The sequence below is a fragment of the Melanerpes formicivorus genome, unplaced genomic scaffold (assembly GCF_026170545.1).
Source record: "Melanerpes formicivorus ecotype bairdi unplaced genomic scaffold, bMelFor1.0.p_v2 SCAF_8, whole genome shotgun sequence".
NCBI classification, from domain to species: Eukaryota; Metazoa; Chordata; class Aves; order Piciformes; family Picidae; genus Melanerpes; species Melanerpes formicivorus.
In genome coordinates, this window is record NW_027142360.1 from 20,257,993 (window position 1) to 20,273,768 (window position 15,776).

Here is a 15,776-nt window from a genome sequence, read left to right on the forward strand (position 1 = left end):
GAATTAAAGAAAATATGTTGCCCAGAGAGAATGTATGCCATCAAGTACCAGCCTGCCTCTATGCTGCAAACTCTTGCCTGGAATTTTAGCCCTGTTCTGCACTTTGGACTTTTCCCAAAGAGAGAGCAACAAATCAACAGTGATTTTCCCACACCCCCCCTCTCGCTTCAGACACTTACTAAGAACCAGGCACAAACACAAAAATACAAGGATGTAGAAAACAGCTACCCACTTCTATTGGGCTTCCAGGGTTTTTAAAGCTCTCTGTGATTCTGTTACCCAGAGTGAACTACTCCAAAGCCAGACATTTCCCCAAAATGGCACAGAAATAAATTTACCTGAGGGCCTGTAACTTCATGGGAGAAGCTGTGCAATAGGTGCCTTCACCTAGGAAAAGGAACAGCATTATACAGCAGCTCCACTCTTCTTAGGTTGTGAACACGTGCATGGGACCAAACCCACATGATACTGAGAGTCCAGATGCCCCTTACACAAACCCAAACCCCATGTGTATGCTGGGAAGACTTCACTGCAGCATGTAGTGAGTGGGAGAATACAAAAAGCTTGAGGTCAGCATGTGCAGCGCTGCTCAGAGGGCTGGTGCCACCAGCTGCAAGCTCTCAGCTAGCTCTTCACAGACACTTCTGCTGCAGAAAGCCCAGGAGGCTGTCAGAGTGATGCAAAATGGCATGGCTAACGGTGCTCACGAAGGCAAGGGCTGGGTGGCTCTGGAAACCTGCAACACACAGCCGGTGCAAAGCAAAACATGGAGGAGGGGAAACTTACTAAGCCAGGGAATAAAAACAAAGCCCCCAAGAAACCCAGCCACAGGGAAATTGGGTTAAAGAAACATGAGTGGTGCTGAGAACGAAGGTGTGCTCAGACCAACTGCAAAAATACTAAGGCAGCATTTTCAATTTGCTAGGTAATAAAACTGAACTTCCTCAGTGACCACCAGTGCAGATTCCCACAGCAGCAGCAGCAGAAGGCAGCTCGCCACTGCCAGTGTCTGCAGCTCCCTGGGCTGCAGGGCTGGAGTATGGGCAGCTAAAAAGCCTCACTTTAGCAGCAGTGGGGCTGGGAACCGATCCTTTCTTTTCCCCTGGCAAAAACACAGCCTGTGTGGCTCCCCAGAGTGGCTGTTACTAACATCTGAGTCATGGCTGTAAATCAAGAATGGCCTTTGAAAGGCGGCTCTGTACCAGTGGTCTGTCCTCTCGCTGCACCCGTCTTCCTTCCCAAGTGTGTTCAACATCAAAGCTGCTGAGGGTTCAGGGAAAGAAGCCACCTGCACCACCCTTGGCCCTCTGCTCCTCCTGGCTCATCTCAGTTGGAGAGCAGGACTCCAAAAGCCATTATTCCCTGCAACTGCTCTAGAAAAGTAAAGAACTGGGGCTGAGATGGAAAGGAGGGCTGTTGAACGGAGTTTGCAAAGTCCATTTATCAGAAAATATTAAGGCTATCCATCCCAAGCTCAAATGGCATTGGATGGTCACTACCCATCTCCCCTCTTGTGCTTTGGGAATGTTTTCTGGCTCCTGTAAGATGCCAGTCTTCTGCTTCCAAGCCCCGAGTTTTATTCTACACCCCTCCAAGATGCCATTTGCAGCACTGTGAGCCACTTTCACCTCCCTGCCACCCAGGGAAGGTTTGCTGGCTGGTGGTGGGCAGCACAGGGATGTCTCCCTGGCTGAGAGTGGCCCTGCCCTTGCAAAATGTCTGATGGGAATCCCTGGGAATGGCATTTCACTACTAGGAGCAGAGACTGCAAGCCAGGCTCAGAGGCAGTGGTTTGCTGCTTTTCACAGAAACACAGAATTATAGAGGTTGGAAGGGACATCTGGGGAGGTTTGCCTAGATTAGGTTGCACAGGAACATGTCCAGGCAGGTTTTGGAAGTCTCCAGAGAAGGAGGCTCCACAACCTGTCTGGGCAGCCTGCTCCAGTGCTCCATCACTCTCACTGTAAAGTTTTCCCCTGTGTTCAGAAGGACCTTCCTGTGTTCTAGTTTGTGCCCCTTGTTTGTTGCCCCTTGTCCTATCACTGGGTAACACTGAAGATGATCCTCATGACCCTTTAGATATTTATAAGCATTGATATGAAACCCTCTCAGCCTACTCTGGGGCTAAACAGCCCCAGTCTCTCATCCTTTCCTTGTCAGAGAGATGTTCCAGTCCCCTAATCACCTTTGTAGCCCTCTGTTGGACTCCCTCCAGTTGTTTCCTGTCTCTCTTGAACTGGGGAGCCCAGAACTGGACACAATACACCAGAGTGTCCTCATCAGGGCAGTGCAGAGTGGTAAGAGAACCTCCCTTGACCCTCTTCTTAACACACCCCAGATACCATTTGTCTTCTTGGCCACAAGAGCACACTGCTGGCTTATGGCTAACTTGTCTGCTAGCACTCCCAGGGCCTTCTCTGCTGAGCTGCTTTCCAGCAGGTGAACCCCTAGCCTGTGCTGGAGACTCCCAGGAAGACAGGATGTCTGTGCCTCATCCTGGGTAATAGCATGGGTCACTGTGCCCCGTCACCCATGCTGCCTTCGATATCTCACAGGCTAAGGTGTGGTCCCTCCTCTCTGCCTGCCCCACTGGGACAACTAAATTCCCTTCCTTGCAGGGATGCAGGATAGAGTCATGAGGGACACCCCATTCCCAGTGGGTGCATTGGCAAAGAAGCCACGAAACAACAAGGCTGTGCAGGCTAGGGACCAGTATCTCACGTGGGCAGCACACTTAAGTCTTTGGGGATGCTGGGTGGGTTCCCATGAGAGTGGCTGCAGTGCAGCAGGTCCACAGAGGAGCCAGGTGAGGTGGGAAACACTGGGCAGAGAGGTGGACATTGCTTCAGTGTCTCAAAGCAGAACTCATGTGTACAACTCCCAGCATGTCACCAGAGGTCTGGCACTTGCACAGAAGCTGGGATGGCACTGCTCATGTGTTGCACTTGCCCTTCTCTTTGCAAGACAGAAGGGGCAGGTGGAACACCCATGCCTGCACAGTGTGGGCAATGGGGAGCCCACATCAGGCAGTGGGCACAGCCAGTGCCCTCCCTGGAGGGGTCAGGGCAGTTTGCAGGCACATATCATGGCATGGCCAGAGGAGCTCACAACATGCACACACAAGCTGCTGGCAAAGAGCCCAGGAGCTGGAGGCCAGCCCAAGGGGGGAAAAACCAGAGAGAAACACTACCACAAGCACAACTCAGGGGGGCCAGGCTGGGGAAGGGGTGCTTATGGAGGCCTGCAGTCCTTGGCTGCCATGGGAGGAGGGCAGCAAGGAAAGCCCCTTGGGTCAACCACACAAGAGCATCAGGGGGTTGCTGCAGGTAGCTGTGCAAGTTTTGACCCAGACATCAGAATTTTGGGGAGTGGGCTCATCAGTACACCTGCCCAGAGGCAACAGAGCCCTGTTGAGAGAAGTATTTCTGTGGATCAGCAACCCGAGGAGGAGGCAGGAAGCTGCAAGGAAGATTCAAAGATCGATTTTCATTCTGGCAGAAGGTTAAGGGTAGGGAATACAAATGCTGCCTCCAGGTCCCAGATAGCTCAGTGTATGAACTGGCGATCTGGAAACAAAGAAGAGCAGTATACCAAACATTTTTAAGAGATGACTCAAAGCTATTGGCTTTTGAGGACATCAGAAAGGGCTGCAAGTAAAATGCAAATGTGGCAAGTGGGCAGCACCATGCATTTGCCAGGGCTTAGCTGGGCACATGCAACATCTGAAAAGAAACAAATTGCATGGAAGAATGACACAGCTCCAGACAGTCTGTGGCAAGTCAGGAAAGGCTCTGGATGTCACACAAACTCTGGCTCTGTGAGTAGCTGCAGGTTAAGAAGAAAAGCACGCACAAAATATTAGCATGCAGAAGGATGAAGGGGACAGTAATATGGAAAATATGATAATGCTATTATGCAAATCACCAGCACAGCCTCTCTGGGAATACTGTCTGCAGTTCAAGTAAGCCTTTCTCAGAAAGGGCTGATTAGGGGCATGGCAAATTCGCTCACAAAGGGAGATCAAAATGATTTGGGTTGTTTATCTCGGAAAGGAAATGAACAAGAGGAGATTGGCACAGAGTGAGCCAGTCCAGAGCTTCTGGTTTTCTTCCTGCTCAATTCTATCACTGTCATATCTGGTGTCACTGAGAAGTGCATGAAGTGATGTGGCTCTCCTCTGCCACACGTAGTTTGTTTTTTCTCTCACCCTTTCCCTCAGGGGAGGCACAGCATATGCAGTTATGTTTTATATTTTGATAGGATCTGGGGAGGAAGAAAGGGCAAGGAAAAATGATTACAACCCAGCATAGGAATAGAGTAGAGAAGGTGAGAATGGAAAGAAAAGGGATTTGCACCTGGACACAGAGGTGGAAGGTCCTCCCTTCAGGAGGCTCTTTTCCATCTCTGCAGGCAGATCCTGGAGAGCCTGCCCACTACTGCCCTTCTACCAGAGACCTTGAGATTTCCAGACCAAGCCCCCTCCAAGGTTCCTTGGAGATAAAGATGAGGAGCTTGAATTTGGTAAGTTATTTTGTAAAAAGTATCAGGGTAGTCAGGGATACCTACAGTCATGAAGCACGACCCCACTGCTCCCTGCCTAGCCTGAAGCACCCAAGAAGCCTTCTCTGTCTATCCCAGCATTAGTCAGCCAGCGGGCACAGCCTGAGCCCCTGACAGTGGATGGCGGCTCGCAGCGTGCCGAACTCTCCTCTTTGTCACACCAAGCCATTTGATGGCATTTAGGGCCCTCAAAGCCAGAGTGATGGAAGGAAATACCAAAGAGTGGCTGCCGCTGTTCCGGGGCTGCGGGGAGCACCCCTGCAGGCAGGCACGTGGAGCTGCCGAGGCTGACAGCTCAGCCGGCTCCACCACCGCGCACAAAGCTGCTAGGGAGACCTTACATGGTGGGACAAGCCCTGCGTCCTGCGCTGGGTTCAGCACGGGTGTCTGTCCTGGCCTCAAGGGCTGCTGCAAGTTCAAGGAAAAGGGGACAGCCCTGTCTCTGCTGTGGTGACAGCTCAAGCCCAGGTGGGAAGCAGCTGCTTCCCCCTGGACTGTCGAGGGGCTCCTCTAGACCACACCGTGGGAGTCCCACTGCGACCCTCCTCCCCTCCGCCCTGCCCCAGTGAAGAAGCCGGCTGATCATCGAAGTCGTCAGCCCTTAAGGGATACAACCTCCCCCGACCCAGTCTCAACTGAGAGCAACGGCGGTCAGGACTCCCCCTCCCCACCGGCAGGTGGCAGCCTGCCTGCGCGGGCGTGCAGCGCGGAGCGACGGCGGCACCCTGCCGGCAGGGGGAGACAGCGCTACGCTTACGCCGCCGCCGCTCGGGTGCACGCCAGCCGGAAGTCCTCCGCCGAAGGGACGGTTCGGGCCCGGGCGAGCGAGTTCTGTGATTGGCGGGGCCGAGGTCGCGACTCGGAAGCGGATCGGCCATGTTGCCGGGTGACCCCGGGAGCGGTGCCGGGAGGAAGGTGGCGGCGTCCGTTGGAGGGAAGCGGGTGCCGTGAGGGATCCGGAGCGCCTCTCCCTTCCTCAGCCCGGTCCTTCCCGGTGAGTGTGATTCGGCCAGGCCCTGCGGCGCCTCCGCGGCCTCCACCCCAGCTTGGAATCCCGGCAGAGAGCGGGTGCTGAGAGCGACCCCGGGGCGGCCCTCCGTGGGAAGGCGCAGGCCGCGGGGCCCGCCCGTGTCCGGGCAACAGGGCTTATGGCGTTGCGCCCTTAGAGAGCCCGTTATGCTGGGTACGCCGTTAGCGGGGCTGTCCCACCCCTTCCCGGGCTGCGGAGGACGGCAGTCTGTGGGGTCAGGCACGGAGTGGGAGGCAGCGGCCGGTCCGTCCCTCGGGGAGGGAAAGGATGGCTCGGATGCCTTACGTCGTCACCTCTCCCTAGGTCGCCCGTCCACGCCCCCGTTCCGTTCCCTCATGGCAGCGTGGTCCCGAGAGGCTGTCCTGACCCTCTATCGGGCTCTGCTGCGCCAGGGCCGCGGGCTGCGCTACACGGACCGCGATTTCTACCTCGCCTTCATCCGCCGAGAGTTCCGCAAGAACCGGGGACTGCAGCGGCTGGAGGACAAAGAAAGACAGTTAGAGAAGGGACAAGCTTTCCTGCAGAGCAAACTGGGGGGCCTTGTTTAGAGATTCCCCATAGATCCTTTTGGCTCCACTGCCCTTTCGTTTCCAAAATCCCCTCGCTAACCAAGAGATGTTTAACATTCCCTGCCCAACACTATCTTGAAGAAGTCTGGAAGGTGCTTCCACAGGCACACCAGGAGGGCTCTCCTGTTCTCTTTACAAATGCATTAGGTCACAGGTAGGTCATTTACAGTGATATAACTATGGGTTTCATGCTCCTATTACAATTAGGTTTATGAAAGTCCATTTTGTCCCTGCTTCATGATAAACAGTTACTGGATTGTGGTTCATCAAGGCAGAAACATTCCTCCTGAAATGCAGCTTTACCTTAGAAAAACCTAAGGGTGCTTTTAAACCACCCAATCCAGGCAGGCACCAAACCTTTGAAATTGGAAAACAAGTCAAGTTGGAAGAGTTCCTTGGTGTTTTCATGTAGGATATAGGCTCACTGAGCTATGGATACAGTGGTGGCAAAATGTGTTTTACATATGTAGTTGGCCAGGGAGACTTAAAATCTCATGATCAGGTTAAGTGGGAACTGGAGGAAACAAGACTACCTGCATAAGAAAGTCTTAGTGTTTGTGTTCTACTCAACTTGAGTAAAAGTCAAACCCACCAGCATGAAGGGTAGGAATAAATGTCCAGTGAAAGCAAGAGAACTGTTCTCTTTGTGGTATGTTGTGGTCTCTGATGTTGCCTCTTGGGTGTCTCTGAAGTATTAGAGAAGAGTAGATTTAGACTGTCAGGAACAAGTTTTTTCCTGTGAGGGTGGTGGTACACAAGAGCAGGTCACCCAGGGAGGTAGTTGAGACCCCATCCCTCGAGATACTCAAGGTCAGGCTTGACAAGGCTCTGGGCAACTTGATCTAGTGGAGGATGTTCCTGCTCACTGCAGGGGAATTGGACTAGATGACCTCTGGGGGTCCCTTCCAACCCAAACTATTCTATAATTCTATCTGGGACCAGCCTCTTTTCCACAAATGAGTCTGGGAGTGGATGCTCTGAGGCTGCCTGTCGGCTCTTGGGAAGACTGTGATTTGTCATGGGCAATAAAGTTAACCATCCTTGCACCACCTTGTCTGTGAGGAAAATTACACGTGTTAGGTTAAGAGAATCAATTTGCATTTCAAAAGCCATGCCTTGGTGAGAAGCACAAATGAAGGAAAAGATCTAGTTCCAGAGTTTTACATAATGTCCAGGATCTTATTGCAAAAGCATTGTTGAAGTGAATTTGGAGTTCTGGTTTGAAAAGCTTGATGTGATTGCACAGTTAAACCTGCTCCAGTGATTAGAAGTCTCACATCAAACTTGGAGAGTTGTTCTTCAGGTGATAGATGGAACTGGAAGCAAAGAAATTGCAGAGCTTGGCCAGTACTGTTCTGGCATGTCTGGGGATAAGCAGCTCCTTGAGGGAAGATAAAGAGGCTGCAGGGTTAGGTGGTCCTGTCCCATGGCTCTGTGCTGGAGGAGAAGGCAGTGAACTGCTAGGGCTGTGTGTCTTGCCCTGTTTGTGTACGGGTCCCGCTCCCTGCAGGTGAGATGGCAGGCGCTGGGCCACGCAAGGGCAGGAAGGATGACAACGGCATCGGCACAGCCATCGACTTCGTGCTGTCCAACGCCCGGCTGGTGCTGGGCGTGGGCGGAGCAGCCATGCTGGGCATCGCCACGCTGGCCGTCAAGCGGGTGAGTGAGCCGGCGGGGCAGTGAGGGGGCACAAAACGACCCAGGACCTGGCAGTAGGCTGGGTAAAATGCAGGTGATGGGCTCCTGACAACTCAAACTCTGCCTGCTGATGTTGCTGTAGATGTACGACCGGGCAATCAGCGCTCCCAGCAGCCCCACTCGCTTGAGCCAGTCGGGAAAGAGGAGCTGGGAAGAGCCGAACTGGCTGGGCTCCTCCTCACGCTTGCTGAGCCATGACATGAGGACTAACCTCAGCCGCTCCCTGCAGACCCTTCCCACCGATCCTTCGTCTGCAGACACAGGTAAGCAGCAGGCTGCTAGCCCTGCCTTACAGAATCATCCAGACCCACAAACTCTGCATTAGCTTAAAGGAGCACAGGAAAAATGAAGTACTCGCTGTAGGCTGGGATTTTGATGTGGGATTTGGTTTTTAGCAGGTCTGCTGGTGACTTCAAGAATCAGAAGTCAGATTGGGCACTAGTGAATGAGAGTCATCTATTTGAATTCTTCATTCCTCTCATGACTTCACAGTCTTCAGCTTTATTCTCTCTCAGCCTTTCAATAGTTACCTGTGCAATCTTTCTTGATTTCATTGATTTCAGACTGTCTGTTGCCTCTCTTTGGACCATTCCAGTTTATTTGTTTCTTTTTGAGAGAGGAATATTTGAATTGTGAATGTACTGGCAATTCATGTAGATATTTTTAATGTTGTTTCAACCACTTCCCTAATAATTTCTGTAGTGCTGTTTGCCTATTTAGTGCTGCTTATCACTGAGTTAGTCTTTGTCAGGCTATCAAAAGTCATTTACAGTCTCCCTTCTGACTGGGGAGTCTGCCTGTGTTGGTTGTATGTGTTTGGTGTGTTTCTCTCACCAGTTTTACTTTCTGTCCTGCATGCCTTCAGGAGATTTAAAACAAAAGTCAAGATGAAACTTGCAATTTAATTTCCATATTATCTGCAAGACAGTCAGCTTCAGGCTAGCAGTAGATACTCTGCTGAGGAAATGTTAAATAACTACACAGCTGTGTTAAATGGGATCTAGATAATTTGATTTGAGGCCCTGAAAGACTAGTTTTTTTCTGGAGCAGGAATGAAGTTTGATTCCCTGTGGCTTTGTGGGCTATTTCATTTTTATAAGCTCAAATTTCTCCAGAAGACCCCAGTGGGAAAAGAGACAGGAGCTGCTGAGGTTGAGCAGGAGATGGGTCTCTGCACAGCTTGGGTCTGTGCACAGCTTGGTCAGCTCTTCATGTGCTGCAAATGCCTGTTGCCAAACAGATGTGCAGCAGCTGATGCCTTAATGGAGCTACTGACTTCAAGCTTTCTCTTGTACCCATTGAGTACTATAGCCCTTCCAAAGATCTCTTAGGTCTTTAATTCTTCCCTAATTCTCATTGATAAATTCTGAAACTCTGGGTCCAGATTACAAGAAGTGTGAAAGACAGGTGGGAAATATTAGCATTAACATTAATCAATGAGAAAAATAAAGAGGCTTAGAGGATCTGTGCAGGTTAGATGTTTCTTAAGGCAGACAACAACATGAAGCATTGTCTTCTGCCTAAGAGTGTGCTCTCTGTTCATTGGCCAGTGGAAGTTTGAGGGGGTTTTTAGTTTGGACTATGATTGCCTGAGCTTTACTGGCCCCCAAGTTCTGTCAGCTCTCCATCCTGAGACATGTTGATCAGACTCCTAACAACCATTTCATTTCCAGCTGGCGTGATGCTCTCTGATCTCATACCCTAGTCAGGCCTGACTTGCTGACCATCTGTGAAAACCAGTATAATGTTAAAGCTTAACTGAGATCATGATGGTTGTTCCAAAGTTTGTTGGAACTTTGGTTGGTCTGGCATCGTGTTGAAAGCTTCTGAGCTGGTTAACAGTGATGAAGTTTGGATGGAATTGCCCACACAGCCATTAGAATCACTGTCTTGTACATGATGTTAGTCTTGTTCTGGCTAAATTCCATATTTACTGACCTGTTTTCATCAGGTTTGATGCTTGCTGTAGTACCTTTTGAAGTTTCTCAGCACCTCCCTTTTGACCAGTACCCTTGTAAAGCATGCAAAATGCCTGCTGAAAGCTGTTAGGATACCTAGGAGGCTGTGTATCCGTGCTGTGGGTTTCCTTCTGCCGATCGCTTCTCAGTGAAACCCTGCAGGCGATCAAGAGTTTTCCTTACCTCTTTCTCCTTACCTCTTGCTTGCAGACTTTTTCCGGCCCACAAAGCCCAAGCCATCTGCCAAGAGGAGTCAAGTGGAGCTGAAAAAATCCCGCCTGCGCCTGTCTCTGCAAGAGAAGCTCTTTGCTTACTACCGGCGGAAGGTGGCCATCCCGGCGGAGGAGCAGGCCCGGGCCAAGCAGGCAGCTGTGGACATCTGCGCTGAGCTGCGCAGCTTCCTACGTGCCAAGCTCCCGGACATGCCCCTGCGTGACATGTACCTCAGCGGCAGCCTTTATGATGACCTGCAGGTAATTCATGGGGCCTCATGATGGGTCATTACTCAGATGGCTGACTAGGCAGGGGCATTTCAGGCTTCCCTTTTGGCAGTGCTGGCTCAGCACCGCATTCCTCTGTAACAAGGCTCCTAGTGTCGCCTTTCTCACCATGGAGCCAGGCACTGACTGCTCCAGTAGCATTGGGACAGGCATGACCAGGCTCCTCTGCTGTTGTCTGCAAAGCATTTGCTTTTTCTGGTTCATTTCTCCAGGTGACGTCAGCCCTTCTTTCCTTTCCCTCTGCCTTACCCTTTAGTTGCCTTTGCTGTTTCTCCAGTGGAAGTTTTCTGTCTGTCCTTCCCATCTCCTTCCAAATACATGATATTCCCTTAGAACTCCTGTACATTCATGTAGGTCTTCCCTACCTTTTTTGTTGTTTTTTCTTGTTTCTTTTTAATGCATGACAGACCTGGATTGGACAGCAGTCCCTGCTGCATATCTCCTTGATGGCAAGATGCCCATGGCTATAGTGAGTGATTCAGAGGCACACACTTTTTCATTTGAGTCAGAGCTCTGGAATGAAGTGTCAAGTGTCCAGTAAAACTTAGATACAGGGTCTTAAGCACATTGGTGGAAAGGGATCTTTAAGGCCCTTTTTCCAAGCAAAGTGATAGACCAGGTGAGGGCAGTACCTAGCTGCTGTGTGGGATGATTAAACCATGGCAACGTAAGCGTGTCTAGAAACCTAAGAGTCTACATCCTGTTTTAAATTACCATGTGGTGTTGCTGTGCCCTGGGCCAGCTGCATCTCGCATGCAAGAAGTGGACTTAGAGCAGTAGGAGACAAAATGCTTCATGTATGTGCAGTCCCTGTCGAGTGCTGAAGTTTTTGAATACCTCTAAATAGTACATGCTGTGTAAGCACTAGCTGAGGTTGTACCTTGGAGTTGCCCTACTGATGATGGGAAATAGTTATTCAGAATGTCTTTTGACAAAAGGAGGCTGTGACATCTGCACAGAGAGGAGAGTGAAACAGCTGAAGCCTTATTCTGAGTTCCTGTGAAGAGAAGGCTGTCTAAAGGTGGTGAATGAGACTGAGCGTGGAGAGAGAAAGCTTGCTCTTACCGACTTTTCTCTCTTGTGAAAGGTAGTGACAGCTGATCACATCCAGCTCATTGTGCCTCTGATGCTGGAGCAGAACCTGTGGTCCTGCATCCCCGGTGAGGACACTATCATGAACATTCCTGGCTTCTACTTGGTGCGTCGGGAAAACCCAGAGTATTTTCCCCGTGGGAGCAGCTACTGGGACCGCTGTGTGGTGGGAGGTTACCTCTCCCCCAAAGCCGTAGCAGACGCCTTTGAGAAGGTCGTAGCTGGCTCCATTAACTGGCCAGCAATTGGGTCTCTCTTGGATTATGTGATCCGTCCAGCAGCTCCCCCTGCAGACTTGACGCTGGAAGTGCAGTATGATCCTGAACGGCATCTTTTTATCGACTTCCTGCCATCCCTGACCCTGGGGGACATCATACTGGTGGCCAAACCCCACCGCCTGGCCCAGAACGACAATCTGTGGCGACTGAGCCTGCGGCCAGCAGAGACGGCTCGCCTCCGGGCCCTGGACCAGTGTGATTCTGGCTGCCGCTGCTTGTGCCTGAAGATCTTGAAAGCAATATGCAAGTCAAACCCAGCCCTGGGTCACCTCACTGCCAGCCAGCTCACCAATGTCATCCTGCACCTATCCCAAGAGGAGTCCGACTGGTCCCAGGACATGCTGGCTGATCGCTTCTTGCAGGCGCTGAAGGGGTTGATCCGCTACTTGGAGGCAGGTGTCCTCCCTAGTGCTCTGAGCCCCAAGGTGAACTTGTTTTCAGAACTCACCCCTGAGGAAGTGGATGAGTTGGGCTATACCCTCTACAGCTCTCTGTCAGAGCCAGAGGTCTTGCTGCAGACATAATGGGGCCTTACCTAGGGAGGTGTCGATAGGGCTTAGCTGAGGTGGACTTCGATTACTGCGAAATATGTCTCCTCCACTTCTCTCTCTCTCTTTCTGTCTCCTTTTGGTTCATTATTATTTCCTGCTCTGGAGCTGGTGCTCCCACTGAATTTCTTGGTGCTACTGGTCCATTTCCACCATCTCTGCCCCGACAAATATCCATTGGCTAGGGAAAAGAGGCTAAAACTGCAGCTCTAAGATCTTCACATAAATTCTGCTGATGTTTAAGTGTCTACCAAAAGAGAGAACCCAAACTATGCACTTTGTTTCTTTTCCCCTGCAGTACACTCACTGCAGTGAGTCCACTTTGGTCTGAAGAAGGTGGAACTGGGCTGGTAAATCCAGTGATGGTTTTAGCAGACTTGCATTGTGGTCCTTTCCTCCAGTCTGACTTTACCTCTTGTGTTTTTTTCTCTGCTGTACCACAGCCTCCCTTTCCTCTTCTTTTAATTATGATTTTTGGATCCCTTTGACCCAGTCATGCAGGGCAGACTAAGGGAGATGGTTTGGGTTTATGTATTCCTGAGTGGATAATGATTACACTGGCAGTATTGAGGGTTGCAGGGCTTGGAATTGGAGAAAGCCATGGCTCCTGCTCCTTGGAGCCTTCTCATCCTTTGCAAGCTGGGTTCGAGGATAAGGGCTGAGGCCTGCCCAGTCTGCTTCAACACAACCTCCAGTAAGGGCAGTTCCCACTGAGGCTGTTGTAGGGGAGGAGGAAACCTTTCTGGTGTGGCTGGGTGATGAGGCTGAAGGAACAGGGCTTGCCATTCCTGCCTAGCCAGATCTGCTGGGTGTTGCTGGTGGGAACGCAGTGCAGGGTGGCTCCTTAGATGTCTCTGGCCTAAAGGAAGAGGCTGATTGTGGAGAAGAGGTGAGAGACAAATGGGAACTGGGGTTTGGGGCTTTTTTTTCATCTTTTCCCCAAGAGCTTATGGCTATTGTGGCTTACAGGAGGTGGAAGCAAGGCTGTGTGCCTCAAAGGGCATTGTTATAAGCACATATAAACCAGGTTCTCACCAGCTGTAAGCCTGTGAAGGTGATAAGATCGAACTGCTGTGATGAGCCAGCTTCTGTCCCATACAGTGATGCCAGGGTACACATGCAAATTTAACATGTAGAGGTAAGTTGGCTTTTCCATCTGCTCTCAGTGTGTGTTTTAGTCCCCTCCCCTGCCATCTTGGAACTGAGGCTGTCCATTGCCTTCCTCATTCCCATGCACTGACTTTCCAGTGCTCCCGGTTTACAATTGCTTTGAGGGCACACCTCTCCGTTCTCTCTCTTTGGACCTTCTGGTAATGCAATTCTGCCCAGTCCTGTTTATGCCTGCATTCAGGCTGTTCTCCCTTGACTGCTCTCCCATCTGCTGCTGGACTGCAGAATGGGTTTTGTAGGGCAGCTGCTGTACTGTGTGTCTCCTAAAGCAGCCACATAGGCTCTGTGTACTCTGCATTAAGCCTTCTGGTCTCCTGTCTTCAAAAGGGAGGAGGGAGAGCATCTCTCTCAAGAGACCAGCACAGCTATTGTCACAGAAACATACTCACCTTTGCCCAGCTTTTGCACCTTTTTCCCCCTTGCCTTCCAGCCTCCCTAGCCAATGGAGGGGGAACTGCAGCAGCAGAGTTCGTAGGGAGCAAGAATCCTTTTTTCCCTTCCCATTCTCTCCTCAGGACTTCCTCTGCCTTTGACAGGGAAGTTTCAAGGTGAATTTCTGGAGTGGAACCACGGAGGGGAGTGTTTAGCCCTTGTTTTCTTTTCAGAAGCCGTGCTGGTGAGACAAGGGAGGGAGCATCTTTCTCAGACAATCCGTCCGTGCTGGGCAGTGTCTCAGACAGGATTCTGTACACAGTAATAAGGCAACATTGCATTTTAAATTATTTAATCCTTAGGGTACTGGTATTTTCTAGACTGCCAGATGCATACTTTGAAGTTTGTGTGTGTATATAAAGTCTGTAGTCTCTCAAAGGTTAACAGGAACTCCATTTATATGATTTTGTGTTTTGTAAGTTCTGCAGCAGTCAGTGTTGGTCAGCTGTTGATTGCTCTTTGTTCTGCTTCCCAGATTTTTAACCCCACTCCCCCCCTCTTCCTTTCCCTGCTTTCCACTGCCTTTCTGATATCAGCCTTCCAACCCTCATACCAGACAGGTGAGACTTGGAGCCTATAGGCTACTGGGGGAATTTCCCCTTTCTTTTAATTACTTGAAGGTCAACAAAAATATTAAAGTATCTGGGTTGTCAGGAGTTCCCCCATGAGTTCATTTCTTCAGTGTGATGTCACACCTTACTTGCTGCTGACTACAGTGGCATGGTCTTCACACAGAATTGAGCAGCAGCGTGGTCTGGAATGATCAACACTACAGGTACAAAAAAGGTGAGACACAAACAGGAGGAAGCCACTGCCTGAGCTGGGTTGAGAGCAGTTGCCACACACATATCTGTATATAGAATTTTTTTATGTGGATGCTTTTACTTCTTCCTGGCAACCTAACTCATTAATATTTTATGGCCATTTCTTGCTGCTATTGAGCTCATCAAACGGAGACTGAAGCTGCCTTTTTGTCTTTTCTGTAGACTTTGCTCCACTTCACTTGAATCACTTCCATCGTTTTTCTCCCGTCAGATTTGCCCTCCTCTGAGCTAGCCACAAACCTCATCTCAGGAGGCAAATGTTCACTTTCTACAGGCAGCCACCCCAGTGGGCAACAGCTGCCCTGGCAGTGGCAGCCTTGGCAAAGGCCAAAGATGTAATGGGTCACAGAGACATTGCAACTAGGGAGTATTTCAAGAGCACGATCAGGGGCAATAGAGGCAGGGAAGAAGGAGTAGGGCAGGTATGCAGGAAACTTACACTATTGCTGTACCCAACCTGTGGGTCAAACAGACTTGCAGAGTGGCAAACCAACTGGCACTTTTCAGTATTAGATGCAGTACACATGTTGATGTACAGCTTGGAGGGCTGTCCTGCCTACAGGCAGGCTCCTTCCTAGTCAAAGCTGTAGCACAGAGCAGGAGGAACTAAAGCTGAATGTAAAAGGGCAGCTCCTGGCTACCTTCCTGGCAGAGCAGCTCAGAGACAAATTGATTGTAAGAGGCCCAGAGCATGCATTAGATTGGTTGCTGCCTGGGCTCCAAGAATGCCTCAGTGTGTTCTGCTACAGCTTAGCTCTTGTGAGCTTCCCAGGAGATCGATTTCTTGTTGCCTGTAACCACAGGGAGAGGACCAGCTTGCTCAGCTGTGGGGTTTCACTGCTGCTGAGCTCCAGTGCTAATCCTTCAAGTCAGATGGTTCTGTTATCCTGTGTTTAAAAGTAAGTATGGAAACAAGAGGCTGTATTCTGCCTCCTGGTGAGCTGCCATCAGGCCCCTCACTCTTAGCACGTGGGTACTCACAGTGAGAAGTGAAGAGATGGTGATGCCCCATCTCTCCCAGGCCTGGAGGCTGTGGATTTGCAAAGGGGAAAGTCTTATGTGCATGGTCTGTGACAGAGTGTGTGAAATTATGAAATAAAAGGACTTTCCACAGTAA

General features: G+C 50.6%; 2 protein-coding genes across 2 annotated transcripts; both read left to right on the forward strand.

Annotated features, from left to right (window-relative positions):
- The first annotated feature begins 5,432 nt into the window (after positions 1-5,432).
- MIURF (mitochondrial elongation factor 1 upstream open reading frame) lies at positions 5,433-6,144 on the forward strand. The gene is made up of 2 exons (XM_068142484.1): positions 5,433-5,554; positions 5,894-6,144. The coding sequence occupies exon 2, from the start codon at positions 5,926-5,928 to the stop codon at positions 6,136-6,138; it is 213 nt and encodes a 70-aa protein (XP_067998585.1). The 5' UTR covers positions 5,433-5,554; positions 5,894-5,925; the 3' UTR covers positions 6,139-6,144.
- Positions 6,145-6,225: 81 nt separating this feature from the next.
- Positions 6,226-15,776, forward strand: MIEF1 (mitochondrial elongation factor 1). Its single transcript, XM_068142483.1, has 5 exons — positions 6,226-6,313; positions 7,670-7,818; positions 7,940-8,120; positions 10,026-10,288; positions 11,403-15,776. The coding sequence occupies exons 2-5, from the start codon at positions 7,675-7,677 to the stop codon at positions 12,207-12,209; spliced, it is 1,395 nt and encodes a 464-aa protein (XP_067998584.1). The 5' UTR covers positions 6,226-6,313; positions 7,670-7,674; the 3' UTR covers positions 12,210-15,776.

Bases quoted from the DNA above. Each gene is read 5' to 3' on its own strand.
- MIEF1 (XM_068142483.1), top strand. From the start codon at position 7,675: ATGGCAGGCGCTGGGCCACGCAAGGGCAGGAAGGATGACAACGGCATC. The intron at 7,819-7,939 runs GTGAGTGAGCCG...ATGTTGCTGTAG, and splicing joins CCACGCTGGCCGTCAAGCGG to ATGTACGACCGGGCAATCAG. The intron at 8,121-10,025 runs GTAAGCAGCAGG...TCTTGCTTGCAG, and splicing joins TCCTTCGTCTGCAGACACAG to ACTTTTTCCGGCCCACAAAG.
- MIURF (XM_068142484.1), top strand. From the start codon at position 5,926: ATGGCAGCGTGGTCCCGAGAGGCTGTCCTGACCCTCTATCGGGCTCTG.